Below are 12,959 nucleotides of genomic sequence, written 5' to 3' on the forward strand. Positions count from 1 at the left end.
AGAAATTGGGGAAAAACATATATAAACGAATTACCAACCTACGTCACACATGACATCACAGGGCTTGCAAAAAGAGACTGATTGCAATAGCAAACATGTCGTGTTGTGCAGTAGGATGCCAAATTTGAGTCCAAAAATAGAAAACGTAACTTTTACCGTACACCACACTACTTTTAATGTCAACCGCAGACGTCTTTGGCTAAAAGGGAGCTGAATGAAGTGAGGACCTAATTAAAAATGCTGGACTCTGCAGTTCTCATTTATTATCAGGTAAGTTCATGCTATGCTGAATCATACACATTACTCATTTCTGATTGCAGCAATGATTTCAGCAAAAACAGTTACATATGGTTAATTGACCTGCGGACAGTGAATGCTCAGAATGAAATGTTAAAGTGTTATTAGGGTAAATTTGGTTTTATATTCACACATTCATTCAGTGACAACTTGTGACACTCCCTATATTGTTTACCACGACACTTTGAATATTCGGTCTGAAATAACCTGCAAGTGTGACAATATTGTTGAACAATGTTGTTGTTTGATAATCATTGGCTGCTATTATGAGTTTGCAAATAATACTTTTATGAAATTATATTATTAAGGAGAAAGTCTGAATGTACGAATATAAAACCAACTTTACCTCTATGTGTAAGTTCACATACCCTGCCGTACAGGTGCAGTTCGCTGTCAAAATGCAGTTGTTTAGCTTGTTGATAGCTACCCAGGCCTTGTATATCTCTGTCTTTTTTCCTTGTCTTTGGCTGGGCAGAACCTCGGTTTTTAGCTCTACATAGTGTTGAATCTGGTCATCCTGGAGCATTATTTCTTGCACATAATGACACAGAACAAAATTGTAGGCATCCAAAGACTTGTAGGTCTCTCTTGTTAAAACACTTTGAGCTTCAATGAGATTGTTTATTTGGGGCTGGATGCTCTGCCATATTGTCTTATCCAATATTCATTGGGAGGGTGCTATCGCAAATGGGCCTGTCAGATGAACGCCGCTAAATTTAATGTTAATTTTGCCGAATCAACTGTGCTTATCACTGGGTGACAAGCTGTTATAATACACTGAAAGCATTATGTAAATAATATATATAATATGTATTCAATATAACTTATTTCTAAGACAACAACAAACTCTGTACCGCATCGGATGTCATTGCCTCGCTGTAAATGCTAGCACTCACGTTTTTTTCTGCCACCTCGCTGTGCGCGCATCCTGAATGTTTACAAACATGGTAATTCATCTATTAGTTGGGGTAATAATTCAGGAGGGCTAATAATTCTTACTTCAACTGTATAATGAATGTGGCATATCATTACCGATCCACCCAATCCCAATATGTGCACTACGCAAGGCCCTGTAAAGTACGCAAGACCACACATCACCCCCTGCCCCCCATAAACACCAACACAACCACTAATGTATTACAGAGAATATATTGAGAATTACATGGAGAATGGTCCTGGGTTAAATTCCCAGAAAACATACATGCTAATGAAACCAAATGGAAAGTGTATTCCAAATGGAAACATACAGTAAATGACGCATTTGCAAAAGTGTGTTTGAATTCTCGACACAAGACCATGTGGTTCAGCCTTGGGCCCAACCTCCGAGAGAGCTCATTGTCAGAAATGTTGTGGAAAACCATGATGTCACATTATGCAAAGCACTGGTGGAAAACGTTGACAGCAAGACTTTGAGCTGGCGCTGAGTCTAGCATTGAACTGCTGTACAGTAGGGTTCAGATTAACACACTGAAGGGATGAAAGATTGGAGACTCAGGTACGTGGGAGTCGGTGCTTTTCCATCCTACAAGTAATTGTTTTGAACTTTGCACCACTTAGCATATGTGGGTTATTTCCTGGACAGATAAACCTTATTTTTATTGATTTCAATAGGAAAGTGTCAGTGATGGCTGCATTTTTTGATTGAGTGTGGGGAAACCCTACACATGATGTGACTCTTAATGCTTTATTGATAAGATGCTGAAAATTGTGCTATTAGTTAGGATAGTATCTGTTTATGTATTCGTCTTTCTTAAATATGATTTATCAAATTACACTTTTGTGTATCCACTCAGATTCTTTAGAGCTCAGAATAGGAAAACAGGAGTTGTGTCCGTTTCTATTGAGAATTTACAAAGGAGCAGCTTCATGAAAGACTTAGATTCTCTTCCAGAAAGAATGAGCACGTTGTCAGAGAAGAAGATCAACGGAAGTGAAGTGGAGAGCCAAAGAGATACTGTAGAAGACAAGATTTTCGATTACCCACCATCCTTGATCAATCAAAGTCATCACGTCAGTAACACATGTTTCAGAGCCAGACCTAAATTGGCTTCAGCTCATGCCGTCCTTTCATCCAAACTGGAAGAGCCAACAGAAAAGCTGACAAATCCTTATGAGGAAGCGAAACCAGAACCTCCGGAATCTGTGGAATCCCTACAAAAACCTGAGGAAGTGACCAAGGATGAAGATGCAGAAGAGCGGAGAGTGAAAGAAAGAGTGGCAGCAGATGGAACTTTTGTTGGTAAGGCATCCAAAGCCACGCTCAATGCAGCAACAAGGAAAAGCTTATGGAGAAGTAAAATTGAACCAAAGGAGAGGCCAAAGGAAGGGATGCGGGAAAGGCTGAAAGGTAGTTTCGAGAGTATCGATGAGAGTAACGAAGGGGATTTTGGCAGCAGACGAATGCAGAGGAAGAAGAGTTGGAGTTCAAAACAGAGGAAAACACAAACGTTTGGTTCACGGGATGGGGAGCAGTATATGGTGGGTAGTATGGAAAAAGATGGTGAGAAAGAAGTCGTTCCACACCCTGTACTCTCTCGGGTTCTCTTTCACTCCTCGGCTTCATCATCCTCCTCCTTCAACAACTCCTCAGCAGAAAGCGATGAAGTTTTCAGCGAGAATGAGGATACAGCCGCCCGGAGGCAGACCATGAAAAAGGTGAGTGGAATTCTAGGAAAGTTTTTAACCAAAGCTGTTTATCCGGATTCCGCAGTATCTCTCCGGACCAGTTAAACTGGTGTTACGTTCAGTTTGATATGTGGATAATGAACAGAATAGCTCTCTATTTTTTTCCAGTGCAGTGAAATGTGTTAAACAATTTGCATGACTTGGAAAGAGTCCCATAACGTTGTGTATTTGAATAAGGTATTTGCATAGCACTGTAGACTGAAAGAGAGATATAGTAGCATGTTACTGTCACATTTGCAATATTCCAAAAACAAATTCTTCAAATGTGATCATTTATTGTATAATATATCCATAAATGGATAACAAGTGAGCAATCTCTGTACATTTCTCAAGAAAGGAGGATGGGTGGGATTCAAAATAAAGGTTCAGGGAATAGTTCTTATAAGAACAATTTTCTCATTTCCCCATCAAGGTCCTTTGCAGAAAGGAAACTTTTCATGCAATATTAGAAATTTGAATGCAAAGATGTTTGAGGTGCTATCAGCGGTTTTCAAAGTAGTGGCTGCAAGGCACCATTAGGGGCATGTGGAATTTTTTTTGGGAAAAAAATCAAGTATATAAAGATATGTGTGTGTATTAATTAATGATTTTATTTATTTTTTAAATTTTTCCCAGTGTCGATCTTGGAGAACGTTTTTGACCATGATGCAATGGTCCAAACGTACACAAAGCTCATGGATCCAGCTAGCTGGACACCAAGGTATCATGCATTTCTAAAGGCATTACATTTTTTTATCAGAACCTTACTGTTTCCATCAAAATATATAATGTTAAAGATGTAACATTTTTCGAACATTTGTATTTGCAACATCCATGTGCAGCATTGACATAAAAAGCAATTTGTATTCTCTGTCTAGGTAATGTGAGGCTGAGTGAGGGCGGGGAGGTGCTGAAGAGGTTTTGTGAGGTGGAGGACATCTGTCTGCAGGCCCTCATGTCTGATGCGCTCTGTCAATTTGTGCCTCATTATTTCGGGCACATCAGCCAGGATGGAGAGAAATACATCCGTCTAGAGGACCTGCTTAGTGGTCTCAAAAACCCTGTCATCATGGACTGCAAAATGGGTGTCCGGTGAGAAATTAACCTATAGCTTTACACTACAACTAATTAATGATTAGTCTTTGGAGTCTAATCGAGGACAGCTAGAAAGAGCTAAAAGCCTGTAGAGATACAAAGACCATCTTTTTTATGACTTTCTAAGACATCGTTATAAATGGGGGAAAGTACAATGCTCAGTATGGCCACCACAGCGAAGCAATCCCACGTTCCAGTCCAAAATAGCCAATCATCAGTTTAATACCCACACCATTATTTGATGGAGGGGCTGTGTACAGATTTACATGTTTATTACAGCAATCCCTGTTAGTTGACGCCTGTGCCCTGCTTTTGACTGGAGAAATGACATCACATCACATCCCATCACATATTGTGTCCTTCCAGTGTCATCCTCCAATTTTTTAGAGAAGATTAGAGTTGTGAAATATTTGCCAAACTTTGCACAAGAGCAGTAGCTGGAGCAAACTGAAAATAACCTGATTTAAATGTAATTAGAGCTTAAGCAGGAAAATAGATAGGATAGGTCACTTCAGACTTTATTGCAGATTTTGATTCTGTAATTTAATTGCGAGTTCATATAGTACTTGGTCTTAAATGAACTGCCCGAAAGCATTGTGAAGATGGCTGCCAAGTGAACAGATTCTCCTTGAAAGGGACTTTGAAGTAAAGTTTGAGCACCTGAAGGGGTTTACTTATGATTTACCTTTGTTAGCATACACACCCCCCATTCTAGAAATGCAGAATCAAATTCTGCTCAGAGCTGTGTGACCCTGATTGGATTAAAGATGGAAGAGGGCAATTGACACCAGAAGTTGCATTCTTGTTTGCATGTCAACACATGGTGGAGTATCTGGTTTGAATCCTGCTTTTGGAGTGACCTGATCCACAAGAGATTGATTTGTAGGTAAATGTAATGAAGGCAAGGTATTAAGAGCTGAGCAGGTAAACTTTACTCCCATGGCCCAAAGAAGTGCATTAGTAAGTAAGTAATCATGATTACTTTTTATCATGACTGGCCAAATACACAAAGCACTTTAAAATCATGAGGGGGGGGGGGGGGAATTTGACCAGGACACCAGGGTTACACCCTTACTCTTTACGAAAAGTGCCATGGGATGTTTAATGACCACAGAGATTCAGGTCCTCGGTTTAACGTCTTTTCTGAAAGACAGCACTCACTGACAGTATAGAGTCCTCTTCACTTTACTGGGTCATTAGGACTCATACAGACCACAGGTTGAGCACCCTCTACTGGGCACCACTTATAGCAACCTATTTTTCCCATATTGTCTCCCATCCAGGCACTAACCAGGCTAAGCTCTGCTTAGCTTTAGTGTGTAACCGATCGTGGGCTGCAGGGTGATATGGCTGTGGCATATTACCCTGACTAAGCGGTCACTAGTGACTAAGCATTGTTAGCATCACCATGCTGGAGATGCAGATTCACATACTACTCAGAGTGGTGACCCAGGCTGGAGTGAACTTTGACAAAAATTGAGTGTAATGGAGGACAGAAGAAGCTGTTCTGGTAAACCTTACTTTCCTGCCCTCACAATCCCCTTTTCCACCAACATGAACCAGGTGCTCTTTTGGAGCCAGTGCTATTGCAATTTCGGGGCTGGTTTATCTGGTGAGCCTTCAAACAACTGCTTTTCTTTTCCACAGACTAGAAAGTCACCAAAGAGTCAGCTCTGATGTCACTGCTTACGTCTAATCTCTGTGCCCAAAATTGGTCCTGGAAGGCCAGAGTTCTGCAGAGTTTAGTTCCAACCCCAATTAGACACACCTGAAACGGCTAATCAAGCTCTGTCTAAGTATACTAGAAAATTCCTGGCCTTCCAGGACAGAGTTTGGGTCCCCTGGTCTAATCTTTCCCAGCAACACACATGCGGAACCGCCAAAAACAAACATGATATCAACAATGTCTTGCTATTAATGTTAATAACTTTGTGAACCTACATGAGGATTCAAACATAGGGAATCCTACATGCTCATGAAACACAACATGGTTTGCATAGACTGAGATTATGATGGATGAAAATGTGTTCATACAGAGTACTGTAATTAGTATAGATGGAGAATACAAGGGAAAAACATGTTCACACGAATGCTGTATTTTGAAAAGACAGAGATTAGAAGTGATAATGTGTTCAGCATTTTAATTATGGCACTTAAAACTTCTCAAGAGTCAAGGTACCCCTACACTCAGTCCCTGACGCAAACAGTTCTTACATCTATCCCAGCAAAAGCTTTGGTGCTAATTTAGAACCACTTTAGAAAGTTGGTTCTTTGGGTATGAAAAGACAGTTTGAATATACACTTAAGTGCACCTTAGACACATTATCAGTGGGTGTTTCTGGTCTCGCAACATCAGACACCCTTGCCCAGTTGACCCAGCCTGGGTTGATCAGGCCCCGGCTTGTGTCTAAGTAGCTTGTGAGGTCCATGGCTCTCCCTGCTTAATCCACAGCCATCGTGACACCATTGTTTTGGTGTTTTTGATGGCTCTTCTATTGAACTGATTTAGAATTAGACTATGGCTACGAACCAGCGCTCAAACTGCTATGTTGAAAAAAGGGTAACAGTGTGCATTGGCAAGTGACACTAGAACTTGTTAGCACAGCCTAATGATAAGCCTAATAAGATGCTGCTTTAAATCCAGCTTGAAGTTGATTCTGGCTCAGATGGGAGTGAGGTTAAGTTGAGATTAATGGAGGCCATCTAATAAGAGCCGCGCAAATAAACTTTATTCCCTTGGTCAATTAGCAATTAGCTAGACCTTTAGGTCTTTAGTCTCATTGTTATCATGCCAACTCCAATCCCGGAGACACTTGCAAGACTAAATATCGGATATATTATATATATTCTTATAATTGATGCTCCACAATATTTGCTTAAAACTTGAAAATAATTAATTGTTTCCGGTAAAATGAACAAACTTATTGTGGTATATGACATGCTCTGATCACCTACTGTCTCCAAATACCATTTTCCTCTACTTTGCTCTTCTTTGACCTTACAATCACATTACTGTATATTTGAAGAATATTGCTGTGCCATCTGAATCTATGCCATTACTTGCAGAACATACCAAGAGGCGGAAATCATTAAGGCCAGAAACAACCCTAGCGTACGCACTGACATGTATCAGAAGATGGTGAAAGTAGATCCAGCAGCTCCCACTGATGAAGAACATGAACAAAAGGGCATCACAAAGCTGCGTTACCTTCAGTGGAGAGACGACAGCAGCTCCACCTCCTCACTGGGCTTCCGCATTGAAGGCATAGTGGTAAGACACATGAGGATTTTACAAGAAAGACACTGTCTGACAATTTACATTGATATTTGACTGTTTTCACCTTTTTGTCCCAGGTGGGGAATGGTAAGGTATTACGAGACTTTTACAAGACGTGCACAGAAGCTCAAGTGACGGAAACCCTGTTGTCCTTCACCAGGAGGCAGATTCATATTTTAGTGAGTGCAAATTATTTAATTTCAAACTCAAAACTCACACAAAGATAGACATAATAAAAATGTTTTGTTATCTTTACACAAAAACTGTGTAAATGCTCTAAAAATGTTTTGCATTCAGGCAAAAATTTCAAGACATTTTCCCCAAAAAATCCCCATTCATGTGGATCAGCAAAAATGGTTGTCAAGTACATATACAAATGGACACTATAGGTGCGCCCCAAATCGCATACTTATGCACTATTCTACGCCATTTTGTAGTATAAATAGTGCAAGTAGTGCATACACACTGAAAACTTTAAAAGAATAAGTGCATTTTAAATACCCGGATGATGCACTTTTTCAACCGTTAAAAAGAAGTGTGGAATGTTGGACACTTCACACACTCAACGGCCGCTGCTTTGCTCATGTAGCTAAAGGGGCAGGCGTTTCGGGCACTGATGTTGGATTGCTTAATTTATTTTGGGTAGAGAAAGCAAAATAACCCTACGAGAGTGCTTATACCACCTCCCGATGGTGAATACAGTAATACTCATGGCAGGTATAATTTGGTAGTTTGGTCATTAATTTCACTAATTTAAATACTATGCTGTTGAGTGTGTAAGTGCATAACTACATAGTGAAAAGTGTATAGTGTGCCATTTGAGACGCAGTTAATAACAATATCATTGTCCAAAACTTGCATTTTTAAGCCCATTTTAAAAACTGTCATCCAAAATGCCATTGTGTTCCATTTACTTCCTAGCTGACATCAACAAACTCATTGACCAAATAAATAAAACATCTGGCCATTCAGTTGATACAAAGCCACAACTTTAAGAAATACAAGAGTGAAGGAAATTCAAGTTGAGAAGTAATTATTTTAAATGCAACACAAAATGGTTCTTGTCACATTCTGGAATTGCATGCATCACATAGATCATACCCAAATTTCAGTTCAAAATAGAAAATTTGGGTAGTTTAAATTAGGGCTGCAACTAACGATTATTTGAATAATCGATTAATCTGTCGATTATCTCTTCGATTAATCTGATAAAAAAACAAACAAACAAGTAAAGCATTCATTTCCAACCCTTTATTCAAACAAGCTCATCCCTGAGCTGTTATAATAATAATAAAATAAAAAATTAAGTAGTTTTGTCCTGTTTTCAACACAAATATCTAAATATTTTTAAAATCAAGATACATACGATACATGAAATAGCATTAGAAATTATGTGATGTTTTCTGAAAAAAAAAAACACCTCAAAATTAAGTGATTGTTTGCTTAAAACAAGCAAAATTATTTGTCAATGGGGTAAGAAAAATCTTAATGAGATATAATCTCAAACAGAAGTTTTAAGCATCACTTAATTTTCTCACGCCATTTTTCTTGTCTAGTCTTGATTTAAGATTTTTTACATATTTGGACCTGAAACGAGACTAAACTACTAAGTAAGAAAAGTTTTTTTTTTTTTGCAGTGTAGCTATACATGACAACCGATCGAAAAATTAATGATCCAAAAAAGGCGAGTGAATAAAAACGACTTTAGTCTTGCAATGCAAAGTGCAAAGTAACTACCACCACTGCTTTACTTTCACTGCTGAGTTTCAGATCTGTTTTGTTAGGAGATCATTATTTTAGAACGTTCACCCTTAATGTTTCCGTTGCGAAGCGTCATTAACATTGTACGTGTCATTCTAAACAATCGCTAATATTTTTTCTGTTTCTTTTTTTTTCTGTGTCTTTGCTGCTGTTTAAGCATTTGTCATGTGACACCGCAGCCACAATAGCGCTGTATGACAGATGTATCCCTTTTATTTCGTTTTTTCTGTTTTAATTCAACATATTCACACGTTAGCTCATCATGTCATCAATTACATGATATTCCAATTCACATAAACGTGTGAGTGATTGTGATCTACAACGTGAGATGGGCTACGCCATGTTGTGGCCGCGCGTTTGCCTCTGTATTCATTCATAAAAGTAAAGCACGCAGGATTCAACACATAAATTCACCAGTTACTTCCAAAATACATGCAAGTAAGAGGCTGGTGAACTTGGAGAAGAATAGATTCAACTTTATAATAACTTTCACTACGTCTATATGATATGAATAATGCAAATCAGCAAATTATATTTGAATGGATTGTTAGACTTCCATAAACTGTCTTGTGTGTTTTACAAACTCTAAATGTATTGTTTTACTAGTACTTGCGTGTATTTAAATGTCTAAAACATAATTTAAGCATGGTAAGGTGGTTAAAAACACTGCATAATTGTGATATGACACGTCTTTCTCTGGCTCAGCACCAGCCAACGCATCAAAGCTCAGTTTGACTTTTTTCAGTTGCCGCTCGAGTTATCTAACGCTAACTTGTCATGCTTGTCAAGCTGGATAATGAGTAAAACAGCAGCACCACGGACTTTATGGTACTCAGTTTAAAACGAAACAAAAGTGGGATTCTTTAGTGATTTACCCTGCTATTGCTCCCTTCCTACTCATCCCTGTCAATGAGGCGCCAAACTCCAGAACTCCCTGTCAGTGCGCGAGAGAGAAACTGTTCACTATGCTCTGCGCTGAACTAAAGTGTTTTTTAATAATCAAACATCCGCCTGTCGCACCACACAACGAATCGATTATGAAGTTTGTTGCCAACGCTTTTAGTAATCGATTTTTATCGATTTTATCGACTTGTTGTTGCAGCCCTAGTTTAAATTACTGGATATTACTGTCAGTCATTTAATATATTACTATAAAATATTATATAATTAATGTGTCACTACTTCAGTCTCAAATTGGTACCACGCGGTGGGGAAATTGTTCCCCTCACTTTGTATGGTGTTTAAGGTGTTGAATTGGTTCCTAAGAGATAAACCCTACAGTTTTGTTTGCTTACATCCCAGCAGACACACAACATCATAAGGCGTTAATATTAGGTTAGATTTAGATCGCCAGCATCTAAAGACAAGGTTATTTTGACGTTCAATAATGACGAGAAATGACGTTGATTTTTGGTTGTGTTGGAAAGTGACCAAAATCCAACGTCAAGCCAACATCTTAAACCAACGTCATATTGACGTCAAATAATATAGCAAAAAAAATCCAACATCTGATAGACGTCATAGTGGTAACGTCCGCGCAACATCAAGCTGTGACATCATTAGATGTTGATATTTTGTTGTTTTTAGGTTACGTTGGAAAGTAACCAAAATGCAATGTCTGTCCAACGTTGGACATTGACATCAGCCTGACATTGAATTCTGACATCAACACAATTTTTATTTTCAAACAAAATGCAACGTCCCATGACATTGGGGTACAATGTCGTCGTCATATCTGATGTCATGTTGACGTCCGGTGACTGCTGGGATTATTTCTCTGAAATGTGTGAAAGTAGTGAGTTGTGAATGTGAATTTATGTGTATGTTTTAAAATGCTTCACCTTGTCTAATATGACTTCCTCTATTATTTATCTCAGGAGGCCTACGAATCCAGATTACAGGCCCTGTATGAAACTTTAAAGCAGTCTTCCTTTTTCAACAAACACGAGGTTTGTGTAAAACATTAAACTTGTCACTCTTATCTAAATTTTATACAGTTTTTCTACATTATAGAGCTGTTCGATTTGAAACCACAAGCCACGCAATGAGCAATTGGTTATTAAAATGGGGAATTTTTATTTAATAAATAAAATCTGCAACCAAAGATATTTTATGCCTGTTTGGCATGTGACTTCACATCTGTTTTCATCGAAACATCTTCTTGCAGATCATAGGCAGCTCTTTACTTTTCGTCCACGACCGCAGCAACAAAGCCAACATATGGATGATTGATTTTGGAAAGACCATACCAGTCCCAGAGGATGTCCAGCTAAGCCATGATGTCCCCTGGGTGGAAGGAAACCGAGAGGATGGGTACCTGATCGGACTGACATCCCTTATCTCTCTGGTCAGGGAAGCCATCAAACAAGCAGGAGAGCAAAGTCAAGAGCAGCCACTTTGATAGTGCCTTTGCATGAACTCTTGGACTAATGTTTTTGTGTGGACATTATAAATCTAAAAGGTCTATAAAGCTTTACAATTAACAGTATTAATAAAGCACTTGTGTTGTTATGATTGTTTTTTTTTCCATATTTTACATTAAATGGTTTATATACTACAAGTGTTGCTCTACTTGTGTATTATTTCTGTAGGATTCACTAGTTATTGACTATTTTAATAGATCTATTGCTCATTTTTGTATTAAATTCACCTTGCTGTATTTATGCAACAGGCATAATACTACGTAGCGCCTGAAAATAGTCCCCAGCTAGGCAAATAGGTACAGCACTATGTAATATCATTGCACCATATCGACCTAGAAAATAGCAACTTTTCATTTTCCGTCATTCTTAGTACACAACGTATCTACAGAAGAGTCCAGTCTAATAAATAGTAACACATTTTTTTGAGTAAGATGCCAATGGTTTAATCCGATTCAATTATTTATGCTAAGCTAAGCTAAGCTAAGCTAAATGTGCTCCAACCAGAGCCAGAGATCGGCTGAATGGATTCAGAAATCGTAAACTCATCTGTTTAACTCTAGGGGAGTTGTAAAAAGCTTCTACTTCCAAAAACAGGTGGACAGCTTTAATGACAGCTGTATTTTTTTTCCTACACTGCTATTGTTTTGAACACACCGTTTTCAATACATTAGTCAATTACTCAGAACAACCTGCACATCTGACAACAGTTACTGTAGGTCAGATGTTTTTCTATTAAGCCACTACATCTACTATTGCTAATAACAGCAGTTACTAATGTTGTATTACTATTTTTTGAACACAACCGTACAGATCTTAAAAACTTTGAACATTGTTAATAGAGTTCCTCTTAAATGAACGAAGTAGAGATGTTGCTTACCCTACTTTCTGTTTTAGCTCCTTTTATCCAGTCCCACTGATAAGCTTCAGGTGTTTCTGATTGGCACGCTCTCAGTAGTAATCATCATGCATGCACTGTGTCCATGGCAACGCTGATTCTGTACTGGGTGACTCGCCTCAAACCTTCCTGCTCAATGACAGTGGGGTGACTCAAACAGCAGCACAGACCCACACAAAACAGAGAAGATAAAAGATTTTATTCAGAAGAACATTAACAATATCAAATAAACAGATCTGTTTTTTATGGTTACGTTCAGGAATTATTTGGGTTACTCAATTTACCGTATTCGTTTATTGGTGTGCAGTGACTTCTCTTACCCATTGCCACTCAAACATCATCACAGAAGCCCAAAAACAAATGTAAAAAAGTAAGTATAAGAGACTGTTCAGTCAGATGATCCTTCACAATGTTTACTAAATAAATTGAAAAATTTATGTAACTTTCAGATTATGTAGAATAAGTGTGGGTTATTTATTTTACCTTGATAAATTATCAACTTTATTTCTGGTAATGGTGTGCAGTGACAGACATTTCCTGACTGACA

The 12,959-nt window shown here is 38.4% G+C and overlaps 1 protein-coding gene across 1 annotated transcript; it reads left to right on the forward strand.

Moving 5' to 3' along the window:
* The first annotated feature begins 1,324 nt into the window (after positions 1-1,324).
* si:ch73-22a13.3 (inositol-trisphosphate 3-kinase A) lies at positions 1,325-11,648 on the forward strand. Its single transcript, XM_056472382.1, has 8 exons — positions 1,325-1,792; positions 2,091-2,952; positions 3,598-3,682; positions 3,840-4,053; positions 7,123-7,327; positions 7,411-7,512; positions 10,972-11,043; positions 11,262-11,648. Exons 1-8 carry the CDS (start codon positions 1,773-1,775, stop codon positions 11,493-11,495), a joined length of 1,794 nt encoding a protein of 597 aa, XP_056328357.1. The 5' UTR covers positions 1,325-1,772; the 3' UTR covers positions 11,496-11,648.
* Positions 11,649-12,959: the final 1,311 nt, after the last annotated feature.

The sequence above is a fragment of the Danio aesculapii genome, chromosome 14 (genome assembly GCF_903798145.1).
Source record: "Danio aesculapii chromosome 14, fDanAes4.1, whole genome shotgun sequence".
Taxonomy (NCBI): Eukaryota; Metazoa; Chordata; class Actinopteri; order Cypriniformes; family Danionidae; genus Danio; species Danio aesculapii.